The sequence below is a fragment of the Rhinoderma darwinii genome, chromosome 4 (genome assembly GCF_050947455.1).
Source record: "Rhinoderma darwinii isolate aRhiDar2 chromosome 4, aRhiDar2.hap1, whole genome shotgun sequence".
NCBI classification, from domain to species: domain Eukaryota; kingdom Metazoa; phylum Chordata; class Amphibia; order Anura; family Rhinodermatidae; genus Rhinoderma; species Rhinoderma darwinii.
In genome coordinates, this window is record NC_134690.1 from 318,862,716 (window position 1) to 318,875,258 (window position 12,543).

General features: G+C 41.4%; 1 protein-coding gene across 1 annotated transcript in view; it reads right to left on the reverse strand.

The window, feature by feature from the left end:
* Positions 1–10,948, reverse strand: part of HEATR1 (HEAT repeat containing 1) — a 102,002-nt gene extending 91,054 nt beyond the window's left edge. Inside the window, exons 1-6 of the mRNA XM_075862760.1 lie at positions 10,850–10,948; positions 9,121–9,283; positions 7,741–7,957; positions 7,359–7,500; positions 5,581–5,682; positions 4,645–4,785 (exon numbers count right to left, since the gene is read on the reverse strand). Of these exons, the coding sequence (XP_075718875.1) occupies positions 4,645–4,785; positions 5,581–5,682; positions 7,359–7,500; positions 7,741–7,957; positions 9,121–9,262 (744 nt within the window). The 5' untranslated portion in view covers positions 9,263–9,283; positions 10,850–10,948. The remainder of the gene's footprint in view (positions 1–4,644; positions 4,786–5,580; positions 5,683–7,358; positions 7,501–7,740; positions 7,958–9,120; positions 9,284–10,849) is intronic.
* Between the last annotated feature and the right edge of the window lie 1,595 nt (positions 10,949–12,543).

Below are 12,543 nucleotides of genomic sequence, written 5' to 3' on the forward strand. Positions count from 1 at the left end.
CTCTTTGCAGATCATCTGTAAATCATTAAGATTTCGAGGCTGTCGCTTGGCAACTCGGATCTTCAGCTCCCTCCATAAGTTTTCGATGGGATTAAGGTCTGGAGACTGGCTAGACCACTCCATGACCTTAATGTGCTTCTTTTTGAGCCACTCCTTTGTTGCCTTGGCTGTATATTTCGGGCCATTGTCGTGCTGGAAGACCCAGCCACGAGCCATTTTTAATGTCCTGGTGGAGAGAAGGAGGTTGTCACTCAGGATTTGACGGTACATGGCTCCATCCATTCTCCCATTGATGCAGTGAAGTAGTCCTGTGCCCTTAGCAGAGAAACACCTCCAAAACATAATGTTTCCACCTCCATGCTTGACAGTGGGGACGGTGTTCTTTGGGTCATAGGCAGCATTTCTCTTCCTCCAAACACGGCGAGTAGAGTTAATGCCAAAGAGCTAAATTTTAGTCTCATCTGACCACAGCACCTTCTCCCAATCACTCTCAGAATCATCCAGATGTTCATTTGCAAACTTCAGACGGGCCTGTACATGTGCCTTCTTGAGCAGGGGGACCTTGCGGGCACTGCAGGATTTTAATCCATTACGGCGTAATGTGTTACCAATGGTTTTCTTGGTGACTGTGGCCCCAGCTGCCTTGAGATCATTAACAAGTTCCCCCCGTGTAGTTTTCGGCTGAGCTCTCACCTTCCTCAGGATCAAGGATACCCCACGAGGTGAGATTTTGCATGGAGCCCCAGATCGATGTCGATTGACAGTCATTTTGTTTGTCTTCCATTTTCTTACTATTGCACCAACAGTTGTCTCCTTCTCACCCAGCGTCTTACTTATGGTTTTGTAGCCCATTCCAGCCTTGTGCAGGTCTATGATCTTGTCCCTGACATCCTTAGAAAGCTCTTTGGTCTTGCCCATGTTGTAGAGGTTAGAGTCAGACTGATTAATTGAGTCTGTGGACAGGAGTCTTTTATACAGGTGACCATGTAAGACAGCTGTCTTTAATGCAGGCACCAAGTTGATTTGGAGCGTGTAACTGGTCTGGAGGAGGCTGAACTCTTAATGGTTGGTCGGGGATCAAATACTTATTTCTCGGTGCACAATGCAAATAAATATATATAATTTTGACTATGTGATTTTCTTTTTTTTTTTTTATATATAATCTATCTCTCACTGGTAAAATTAACCTAGCCTAAAAATTCTAGACTGTTCATGACTTTGACAGTGGGCAAACTTACAAAATCAGCAAGGGATCAAATACTTATTTCCTTCACTGTATCTATTCCCAATAACTGATCCTGCAAACCTATAATGCTGGGCCTAAACAGGCTTCGCATAGTGTGACAGTAGCAGTCCTTGGGATTACTTTTAGTTGTGTTGCATGTAGCTATTGTAGAGTGACATCAAGAAATAGAAAAATGTTTGCAGGTAAGTCACGCACCATCCATATGTCCTATTAGGGCATATGGTTGCCATCAAGAGGGATACCCCTCTTGGGACTTCTCTATTTAAGCCAGAGCGTCTCCCTCTCTGTCAGAACTTGCCTGTCCATGCATTACATGGTTAGCCATTCATTTTAATGCCACTGGAGGGGAAATTAACCCCTACCCGCACGAGTAAGTAACTGTACGTCGTTGCGGGAGGTTACTTCCCGCACGAGGACGTATAGTTACTGAGTTGTTTCCAGTGCACACTGTCGGTGACACTCCACTCTTGCCGGCCAGCTGTCCTTTGCCACTGATTTCGGCAAATTAACCCCTTAAATTTTAGGGGTTTCTAGCATATCGGCAGACCCCGGTCCAAAATCGGGGGGTTTGTCGATAGTTAGAATGAAAAACAATGGCTTCCGTGTCTGCCATGGACGGAAGCCCATCAGGACCAACCTTCGGCTGGTACTGATAGGCTTCCTGTCAGAGTGACAGGAAGTCACTGTGTCGTTCCCGATGCACCCTGTCGGCGACAAGGTGTGCATCGGGATCTGAGAGATCAGCTGTCCCCCGACAGCTGACACTCCAGTGTTGCCGATCAGCTGCTCATCGCCGCTGATTTCGGCAATTAATCCGTTAAATGTGGTGCTCGATTGCGATCGCCACATTTAGGGGGTTAATAGCACATCAGCAGCCCCCATGCAATTGTGGGGGTTGCTGATGCTTGTGATGGCATCCGGAGGCCAGGCAACGGCCTCCGGGTCTGCCATGTATGGAAGCCTATGAGGACAAGCCTCTGGCTGGTCCTCGTAGACTTACAGTCAGAGTGACTGTGACGTCACACTGACAGTTGGAATACATTACTCTACCTAGGTAGTGTAATGCATTCTAGCAGCGATCAGAGCTGCAGGTCAAAAAAAGAAAAAAAAAGTGTAAAAAGTAAAAAAAAAAAAGTTCATAAAAATATTTTATAAAAGTGTAAAAATAAAAGTTTTTGTTTTCCTAGAATTCATTTATTGTAGGGAAAAAATGAAAGCGTTAAAAAAAAAAAGTACACATATTTGGTATCACCATGTTCTTAACGACCCAAACGATGAAACTATAATGGTTTTTTTTCCGCACGGTGAATGCCGCAAACAGCAAAATAAACGGAAAACTGTCAGCATCGCTATTTTTTGGTCACCACCCCTCCCAAGATATAGAATAAAAAGTGATCAAAAAGTCACATTTACCCCAAAATAGTACCAATAAAAACTACAAGCCGTCCCGCAGAAAACAAGACCTCCCACAGCATTTTTTACTTAAAAAATAAAAGAGTTACGGCTCAGAATAGAGTGTCTCAGAAAATAAATTATTTTATAGAAAACTTAATTTTATCATGCAAACGCTGCAAAACTTAAAAAAAAACTATATACATATGGCATCACTGTAATCGTACCGACCCGCAGAATAAAGTAAAAACGTAATTTATTGCGCACAGTGAATGCTGTAAGAAAGAATTTAAAGCGCCCAAATCGCTGTTTTTTGGTCACCTTAGCTCTAAAAAAGATCCTGTGCGGTCAAAATGCTCACTATAACCCTAGAAAAATTCCTTGAGGGGTGTAGTTTCCAAAATAGGTTCACTTTTGGGGGGTTTCCACTGTTTTGGTCCCTTCAGGGCGTTGCAAACCCGACATGGCACTGAAAACCAATCCAGCAAAATCTGCGCTCCAAAATCCAAAAGGCGCTCCTTCCACTCTGAGCTTTGCTGTGGGTCCAAACAGCAGTTTATTACCACACATTGGGTATTGCCATAATCGGGAACAATTGCTTTACAAATGTTGGGGTGCTTTTTCTCCTTTATTCCTTGTAAAAATGAAAAAATTCTATGTTTCCACAGAAAAAAAGGTGATTTTCGTCGTCACAGACTAATTCCACTAAATGCTGCAAAAAAAAACGTGGGGTCAAAATGCTAACTATACCCCTAGAAAAATGCCTTGAGGTGTGTAGTTTCCAAAATGGGGTCACTTTTGGGGGGTTTCGACTGTTTAGGTACCATAACACCCCTTCAAACCGGACATGGTGCCTAAAATATATTCTTAAAAAAAAGAGGCCCCAAAATCCACTAGGTGCTCCTTTGCTTCTGAGGCCGATGCTTCAGTCCATTAGGACACTAGTAGGGCCACATGTGGGATATTTCTAAAAAACTGCAGAATCTGGCCAATAAATATTGAGTTGCATTTCTCTGGTAAAACCTTCTGTGTTACAGATTTTTTTTTATTGCAAATGAATTTCAGCAAAAAAAAATTAATTTGTAAATTTCACCTCTACTTTGCCTTAATTCCTGGGAAACGCCTAAAGGGTTAAAATACTTGCTGAATGTGGTTTTGAGGGTGCAGTTTTCAAAATGGGGTGATTTATGGGGACTTTCTAATATAGAAGGCCCTCAAAGCCTATTGAAATTTTCTTGAAAATATGAGAAATTGCTGCTAAAGTTCTAAGCCTAGAAAAATAAAAGGGCGTGAAAACGAAAACGATGCAAACATAAAGTAGACATCTGGGGATGTTAACTAGTAACTATTTTGTGTGGTATTACTATTTGTTTTACAAGCAAATACATTTAAATTAAAAAAAAATGCACATTCTTGCTAAAATTTTAAGTTTTTCACAAATAAATATTGAATTTATGGACCAAATTTTTTCACTAACATAAAGTAAAATATGTCACGAGAAAACAATCTCAGAATCGCTTGGATAGGCAAAAGCATTGCGGAGTTATTACCACATAAAGTGACACGTCAGATTTGAAAAAATCATCTGTGTCAACATGTCCAAAACAGGCTGGGTCTTGAAGGGGTTAACTGGGCTGACCTCTATTTAATAAGTTGTCTTGGTAAGACAAAACTTCAAGCTGTTGCATGACAAAAGCTCCAGCCTTAATATTTAGACACCTCTGTCTAAATATTCCCCCTGCAGAGGGTCGCAGAAGAAAAATGTGGCATTACATGGCAACAATTCAGATGAAGAGGCAAACGTAACGCACAGTCGTCGCCGGTCTGGCTAATAAAGGCCAAGTCCATTCCACCAATGCAGGAGATGCCTCCATCTATGACATCCATATTTCCTATTTGTGCCAAGCCTTGTGACAATTTAAATTAGAATTCTTCCCCTTTGGAGGACTAATGACTACAGCTAATATTGTAGAAAACAAATAACATATCAGTCAAAATACTAATACCTTCTGTACATATGGCAGGAGTTTAGCAACAAATGTGTCAAGGATTTTTTCAGCAGCATCCAAAGCAGCCACTATTGTTGAGACATAAAACGATATCAAGACTCTCAGCTTGGCCTTATTTTCTGTGTCTTCTGAAAACACCTAATATTAAAAAAAACACACAATATTACTCAGAAAACTAGGTTATCAGCCGGCCCCTTACTTATGTACAGTATGAATGTGGTTCTAGACACAACGGCGGAGATTTAGAAGTGCAATTAGACCATGTTCCCACACACAGAATACGCTGCAGATTTTCTGCAACTGAAAATCTGCAGCAGAATCTCTAGAAAAATGCTGGTAAATCCAAACCAAATAGCGAGTTCTTCCTGCTCATATAGCTGCAGAAACGCAGCGGTTTTACCTGCGTATTTAGTGTTAAACATTGGTTATAGCAAAGTATATGTGAACCTGCGAATTTCCAGTGGTTTTTACTGCGTTTCTGCTGCTGCAGAATTTCTGCTCCCCATTGAAGTCTATGAGCCAAACACGCAGGATCTCCGCACAGAACACGCAGCATAAATGGACATGCTGCGGAATTGAAAAACGCACCACAGAACACTTTCCGCACGACACTTGTGAGGTTTTTTTTCCGCAGCGTGGGCATGAGATTTTCTAAATCTCATTCACTTTGCTGCTACTGTAAATGCTGCGGAATTTCCGCAAAGAATTGCGGAAATTCTGCAGCGTTTACGTTACGCGGGAACCCGCCTTATACCAGTTTTCTGGCGTAACAGCCTTTTTTTTTTTTACGTATTTATGAAGCTCCTTCACAACCTTACAAGAAAGTTTAATATTCTCGAATGTGTCTGTAAAAATGCAGGATTAAAGGCATTTTACTGTCTATATACACAGAACCCAATCTACAGTAACATTTATATATGTATAAATACAAACCTTTATAGATTTGGTGACCAAGCTGCAAATGAATTCCATGAACCCCATATCTTTGTAACAATGTGTGATTAAGGTGCTTCTGGCAAGAGGGACCCCCGGTTTCTATATAAAATAACAAATGGAATTATTATTACACAGAACCAACAAAGTGAGAATCCCAGACATACAAATAGTGCTGCAGATATACTGGATACGTCACAGACGAGTACTAGCTTGGAAAAGTATTTATGATAGTCAGACATATACACATATAAAAGAGAACAAATACTGAGATATCTTGATACGTCAGAACTACTCGATAAGTCAACATGACCATTGCAAACAGAGGACAATCATAAAAAGTAAGAACCTTTATTAACATGACAGAGTGCAATATCTTTTCCTGCTGTCATTTTGTGAATAATAAAAAAACTTTGATACAAGAGAGCCGATGCCTGGTGCCTTGAAACAAGTGAAAAGCATAGCATGAAAATAAACATTAGATTCTGGTGTAGTACTTTTATTCCCCTCCCCCGTGACCTTAGAGCTCAAGCTATACTGTATGATTATGGGGGAATTATTGATCACAAACCCTTGTCCTCTAGCAAGAGCATTCCCCTTGATGGCATGACCGGCTCCATGAGTGGAATGATCAAAGGTCCGGTCACAATTTATAAAATCTATAATTTATTATTATAAACATTAGATTACTGGGGTAGTATTTTTATTCCACCCCCCCCATTTCAAAGGAAAGGTGATGATTTTCTGATGGCTGGAACCCCCACCGATTTTGAGGACCGTGGTCCCGAGCACCTTGTTCCTCCTCACTGCACCACCTGCAGTGAGGAGAACATTGAATGGAGCGGCAGATGAGCATTCAATCTGCTTCTCCAAAGTCAATGGGAATGATGAAAAAACCAGAGTACATCGCTCAGCAGTTTCCGTCATACTCACAGACATTGAATAGAGCGGTGGGCACATGCGTGACCGACGCACTATTCAAGCTCCTCCTCACTGCACCGGGTGCAGAAAGAAGAATCTGGTGGGGGTCTCGGCAATCAGAAAATGATCACCTACCCTGTGGATAGGTGAGAATTTTTTATTCTGAGACAACCCCTTTAATGGGTTCCGAAAAAAAAACAGCGCAGGTATTGTGGATCAGATCTATGACAAAGGCTCCTAATGGAACCTCCGACGCAGATGTGAACAGAGCCTAACAACTGGCTTTAATTGCAAGAGTTTTTATATAGAACATACAGTATGCTTCTCTATATGCACACAGTGTGCACGGTCAATCCACATAATCCAATTAGGAACATCCCCTGCTATTCTTAAAAATATAACCTAGCAACTCAAAATACAGAATACTGTGCCAGTTAGGACAGCATGCAAACACCTATTAGTTATAAAAAATGTATTAAAAAAATATCATATATAATTTGTTATATTAAAAATTATATGTAAAATACAATTACAAATCTGTTATGCATCTTAATATGAAGCTAACCCAAGATAGAGAGCAAGAGATAGAGAGAGAATGAGATAGAGAGAGGAGAGAAAGATATCACTTGTATGCAGGCTGACTGACAGGGTGACCAAAAGACAGTTCTCTACAGCCTTCAATATGGTTGCCTACTATTTCGACTTTCGTTCCTCATTAACAGTAGGGAGCGAAGCTCTTTTGCACAAACTTCTGCGCTCACAAGTCTAATACTGTGTAAGCGAAGAATGCAAGTTTGATAAATTGACGTGTTCTAATAGTTTGCTCATAAGGAATCTAACACCCCTTTAATAGTTACCTGAATTGGATGTAGCCAGTTCCACTTGTGAGTGGGGTCTTCAATCTTTAAAAGCTGAATGACTCGGACAAATACTTTGGTTTCATGATACGGCAGGACACAGCCTATCAGACTGTCTTGATTGTAGAGATGGATATGAAACCTGAAAACACAAAACAGTAGAATACTATATATTAGACATTGGCGAACTGAATTAACCATTGCTAATCATTTTTTACTGCTGCCATTAAAAGCTGGAGTGGTGAAATATGTGGTGGAGCGCAGCTTAGTAAGGGTAAACCTTTATTACAGGGAGCTCTCTAAATACAGGCATCAATTTGCTATTGCACCCAGACAAAGAGCATATGCGATGTGCGAGATATCAGGATATTGGTTACCGTACCTGTGAATAAGCCATTCCATGCACTTCTGAGCGGGCTTCAGCATGAAGTAAGGGGATAGGTGTGTAAGAAACAAGGAGACGTTTTCATCCAGCTGTTCATTCACGGCTTTAGTTTGCACGCTGCGTTCCAAGCTTTTAGAAGTGTTACTAAACAGAGTCTCCTCAAAGATTGCAAAGGAGGCATCAATCCCCATAAGTTCTTCAAGACCAGTGCATCCTAAAGAAAGATGGACACTTAAGATATACCTTTGAGGACGTAGAAATATTAAAGTAAATATTAATTACAAATGAAGATGTCACCTTTCTTTGAGATTCTACAGTGAGATTCATAAAAGAGACATCAGCTTTTCGTTGTGTCTTTATTTTTTTGCTTTTTCTATATGTATTCTATTGGGGTCTGTACTGGCAGCCTCTACTACAATGTATTGTAGAATATGCTGGCTATATAAAGGATAATAAAAGCATACTTGGATATTAGCTCAGGGCAGCACCTATACGTGAAAGATAAATAATACTTGTATTGGATAAAATGAAGACAATATACTAGGGTCCTGCATAAACAACAATTACCAAATATTACAATTCCAGAAAAACGAGGCTGCAGGGAATTCCGAACTCCCTGTGGTTGCCATCAGCAGGCCGCTATGTGCCAGCAGTCTGATGTCATAGGGAAAATGAAACGACTATTGTTAACCTGCACGGTAAGAGGGGGGGGGGATGTAAAAGACCCCCACAGGCCTGATAAACAGAACGCTCCTAGTCTGATAGAAAGGATTATAATAACAGAACAAGGGAAATTGTATATTTTTTGTATGGATACCAACTATTTTTCCCACTAAATTTAACAGAAACCTGACAGATTGGAGACTAGCTGATACCAACTGATGGCATTTGCCTTCAGAAATATTTTTGTGTTTTTCAGCGCTTTTATATTTTTTAGTTTTTATGATAAAGCTTCTATGTATCCTTTAAATATAGAAGCTGTATGGCTTCCTTTCAGCCAATTCTGTCAGTCTAGCTGAACTGACGGCTTGGCTGAGAGAGGGTCCTGCTTGACACACGGGAACCACCTAATATCGATCATGCCTAATAGAAGTCAATAAGAAAGGTGCTAAAAAACATTAAATTAACATTTTTTTTAAAAACACATTGAAAAGTGTACAGAGCCTTTAAAAGTAATATTGATGACATAAATATAGGATATGCTATGAATGGGTGATCAAGAGAACAGCTTTTCGCTGTCAGCGGTTGAATCTTCTAATAACATAAGGAAGAACCCAGTGTAAACAAAACCTAATTGGAATATTTTTTAGGAGTCCAAGAGTTGGAGTTTCCCTTTATTGTTAAACGTATGTTATCCCAGAGGGAACTGTTACTTACCAAGAGCATAAAATGTATCTCTGTCAATATTTGCAGCTTCCTTAGGATCAAAGAGAAGGGATGCCACATAGTGCCGGCCAAGCAGGCTAGGATCATTTTGTGGCAGTGTTAGACGCTTCAGTTGATGGGCTAAAGACGTCATTTCCGATGTCTGCTGTGTGTGCTGAATTCAAAAGTGAAACAGAAATATAAAATACACAGATTATATAAAATTATGAGCCAGATTCAGAGGCTTATTTGACCTTTTAGTGGCCAGGAAAATTTTCAATCATTCATAGACATCAGAATCCGCAGCCAATTTCTAAGTGAATCGGTTGCCTGGGATTTGTCCATCACGGACACATATATGAAATTGACAAATGGCGTAATGCATAAAAACGGTCTTATGGTTAGTGTTGCCCATAGACAACAATTAGACCTCTATATAACCACAGTGTTTCTTTGATGGAACACTGTGGTCACTGGAGGTCAATGTTACCCAGAACAACCAATCAGATTTCATTTTACCAGACCCAACTTGAAAATGAAAGCGTTTCAAAATTAAAGAGTGGTTGTTATGGGCATCGCTGATACTACGTTTTTATGTAACTTTTTGCCAAGTCATTCCTATTCATAAATCTTACCCAACATATATGTGAGAATGCAGTTAAAATCAGTGAGGTCAGATAATGTCAAAAATTATTGATCACAACCAAGGCAATTTTGTCCCAATAGTTTACAACAAGAAAAAACAAAACCTAGATGTGTAGTTATGCCCCCCTAACAGTGTGCTGGCAACAGATGACCAATTAGTGTGCCAGCCACAGATGCCTCCATAACAGTGTGTGTCAGTCACAGATTCCCCCATAACAGTGTGCCAGACACAGATTCCCCCATAACAGTGTGTGCCAGCCACAGATGCCTCCATAAGTGTGCCAGTCACAGATTCCCCCATAACAGTGCGTGCCAGTCAGATACTCCCATAACAGTGTGCCAGCCACAGATGCCTCCATTACAGTGTGCCAGTCACAGATTCCCCCATAACAGTGTGTGCCAGTCAGATACCCCCCATAACAGTGTGCCAGCCACAGATGCCTCCATTACAGTGTGCCAGTCACAGATTCCCCCATAACAGTGTGCCAGACACAGATTCCCCCATAACAGTGTGTGCCAGCCACAGATGCCTCCATAAGTGTGCCAGTCACAGATTCCCCCATAACAGTGCGTGCCAGTCAGATACTCCCATAACAGTGTGCCAGCCACAGATGCCTCCATTACAGTGTGCCAGTCACAGATTCCCCCATAACAGTGTGTGCCAGTCAGATACCCCCCATAACAGTGTGCCAGCCACAGATGCCTCCATTACAGTGTGCCAGTCACAGATTCCCCCATAACAGTGTGTGCCAGTCAGATACCCCCCATAACAGTGTGCCAGCCACACATGCCCCCCCCATATCAGTGCGTGCCTGCTATATTTAGCACTGTGGAATCTATTGAATAGGGGATAAACGTTAGATCCGTGGGGATTCCCAGCTCTCCTGTAATCGATGCCCTACACGATCTGTAGCTGCACGACATTCCTAATAAGTAAAGTCACTACAGTTTCAATCTGTGGCTCAGACACAAGAAAATAATCGTAATAGAAGAAAATGCGATGTTTCCATCAGCAGAGTACTCAGCCCAGAGTAGAAGGAGTTAATTGCTAATTAACCGCTATAAGCAGTGAGACCGTCTATGATACGAGCTGTACCTCTCTATGGAGTAACGATCTGTTTCTGCACCGGGTGTCTTACAGCAGAACTCCACATGGAAGCATGGGCGACCCCTGACCCGGAACTACTGTGGTCCCATCAACCAACCACTTCCGTTCTAGTCTATGGTTCTACTAGCGGAAACGTGTTGTGTGTAGTTGTTATGTATACGACGTGGAGCGAGTATGCGCTGGACGGGCGGACGTTGTAGTACGAGAGTCTCCGGCACATTATCATATGTGTGATAGTAAGGTTATAACCAAATAACTGTAGGCGCTGGGCAGCAGCAGAGCTCTATACCCGGCAGAGTGCGCTGTACATGTGGGATATATAGGAAAAAATAATAATCGCTGAGGTGGCTTTAGACCTCATTCACACGGCAGTAATTTGGTTACTATTATGGATTAGTATTTATAAGCCAAAACCAGTACTGAGTCCAAAACACAGAAGATGTTCAATATTTCTATTAGCTTTTATCTTCAAGTTCCGGCCTGGTTTTGGCTTATAATTACTGAAGTAAAATATACAAGTGTGAATTCCATGTGCTGTAGGCTGCTAGGTCGCTTTTGCATTTGCATAACTGCTGCAAATACAGTCTTGACCGCGGCTCTAACGGATCTATGATGTTAGTTCAGGTCATTGGTACTGTAGTCGGGCATGGATTTGTGGTCAGAATATGGGTGAAATATGTTTCCTATTACACTAATGTAAATCTGGTTATTCCCATCTCAGACATACATGGCATATCCACAAGCTTTGCCATAAATGTCTGATAGATGTGGGTGGCCGCTTTGGTAATCCCCGTCCCGGGGGCAACCGATTCCAGGTGGAGACTAAGTGGTCACGTAAGCGGACGGCTCTCTTAATTTTGTTATATGGGAGTTACGAAAACAGCCGAGTAAGCACGGCCCCCTCTCCATTCATTCTCTGCCTCACCATGGCGGGTTGGGGGACCCTCGTTCTCCATAGGTGCCTATTCCAGAGCTTGGACCTGCACCTATCATATGTTTATGGCAATAACCCTTTCCCTTTCAAGGATGTATCTGATATGTCATGGCAGGAAGGCACCTCAATAGCCAAAGACGTATCGGATACGTTCTTTCTACTAACGGCTCTAGCACGGCTAAGATTCTTGGCTTTAAATCAAGACCTAGACTGCAGCTCTAGCTAAGATTTAGCCTTAGTCAAAGCAGATTGAAGTGGGAGCTGTATATATTTGACGCTCCCCCTTAAACCCATGTGGAGAGGGGGGTGTGCTGGTAGCGTGCAGGGACAGGAGGAGAATCTGTCATTGTATGACTGTAGATGACCCTAGAGGGTGGGGTAACATGAACTGTTGTTACTTACTCTCTGATTGTCCCCCTTTTCTTTTTTTTTTTTAGAAAAGCACCTTATTAGGCTGTTTCTTATTGGCTCCGTGACCAGTGTCAGGATTTTGGTGTCAAATAAGTCACACCAAACACTCACACGAAAATCAATAAATTGCATATTTTACACTGTCTATATTCTGTCCGTACCCGATCTTTAGTATAAAATACATTGACCACTTTTTTTGCGATACCCGTTACAGTTATAACCATTATCACTAGAAAGGAATGTCTAATACATTTATGATGATAGAAAATATATCCGTAAGTCAGAATTTTTATTTTTACAGTTGCCACAAACGAGTTTCCAAATAGATCCATTTAAA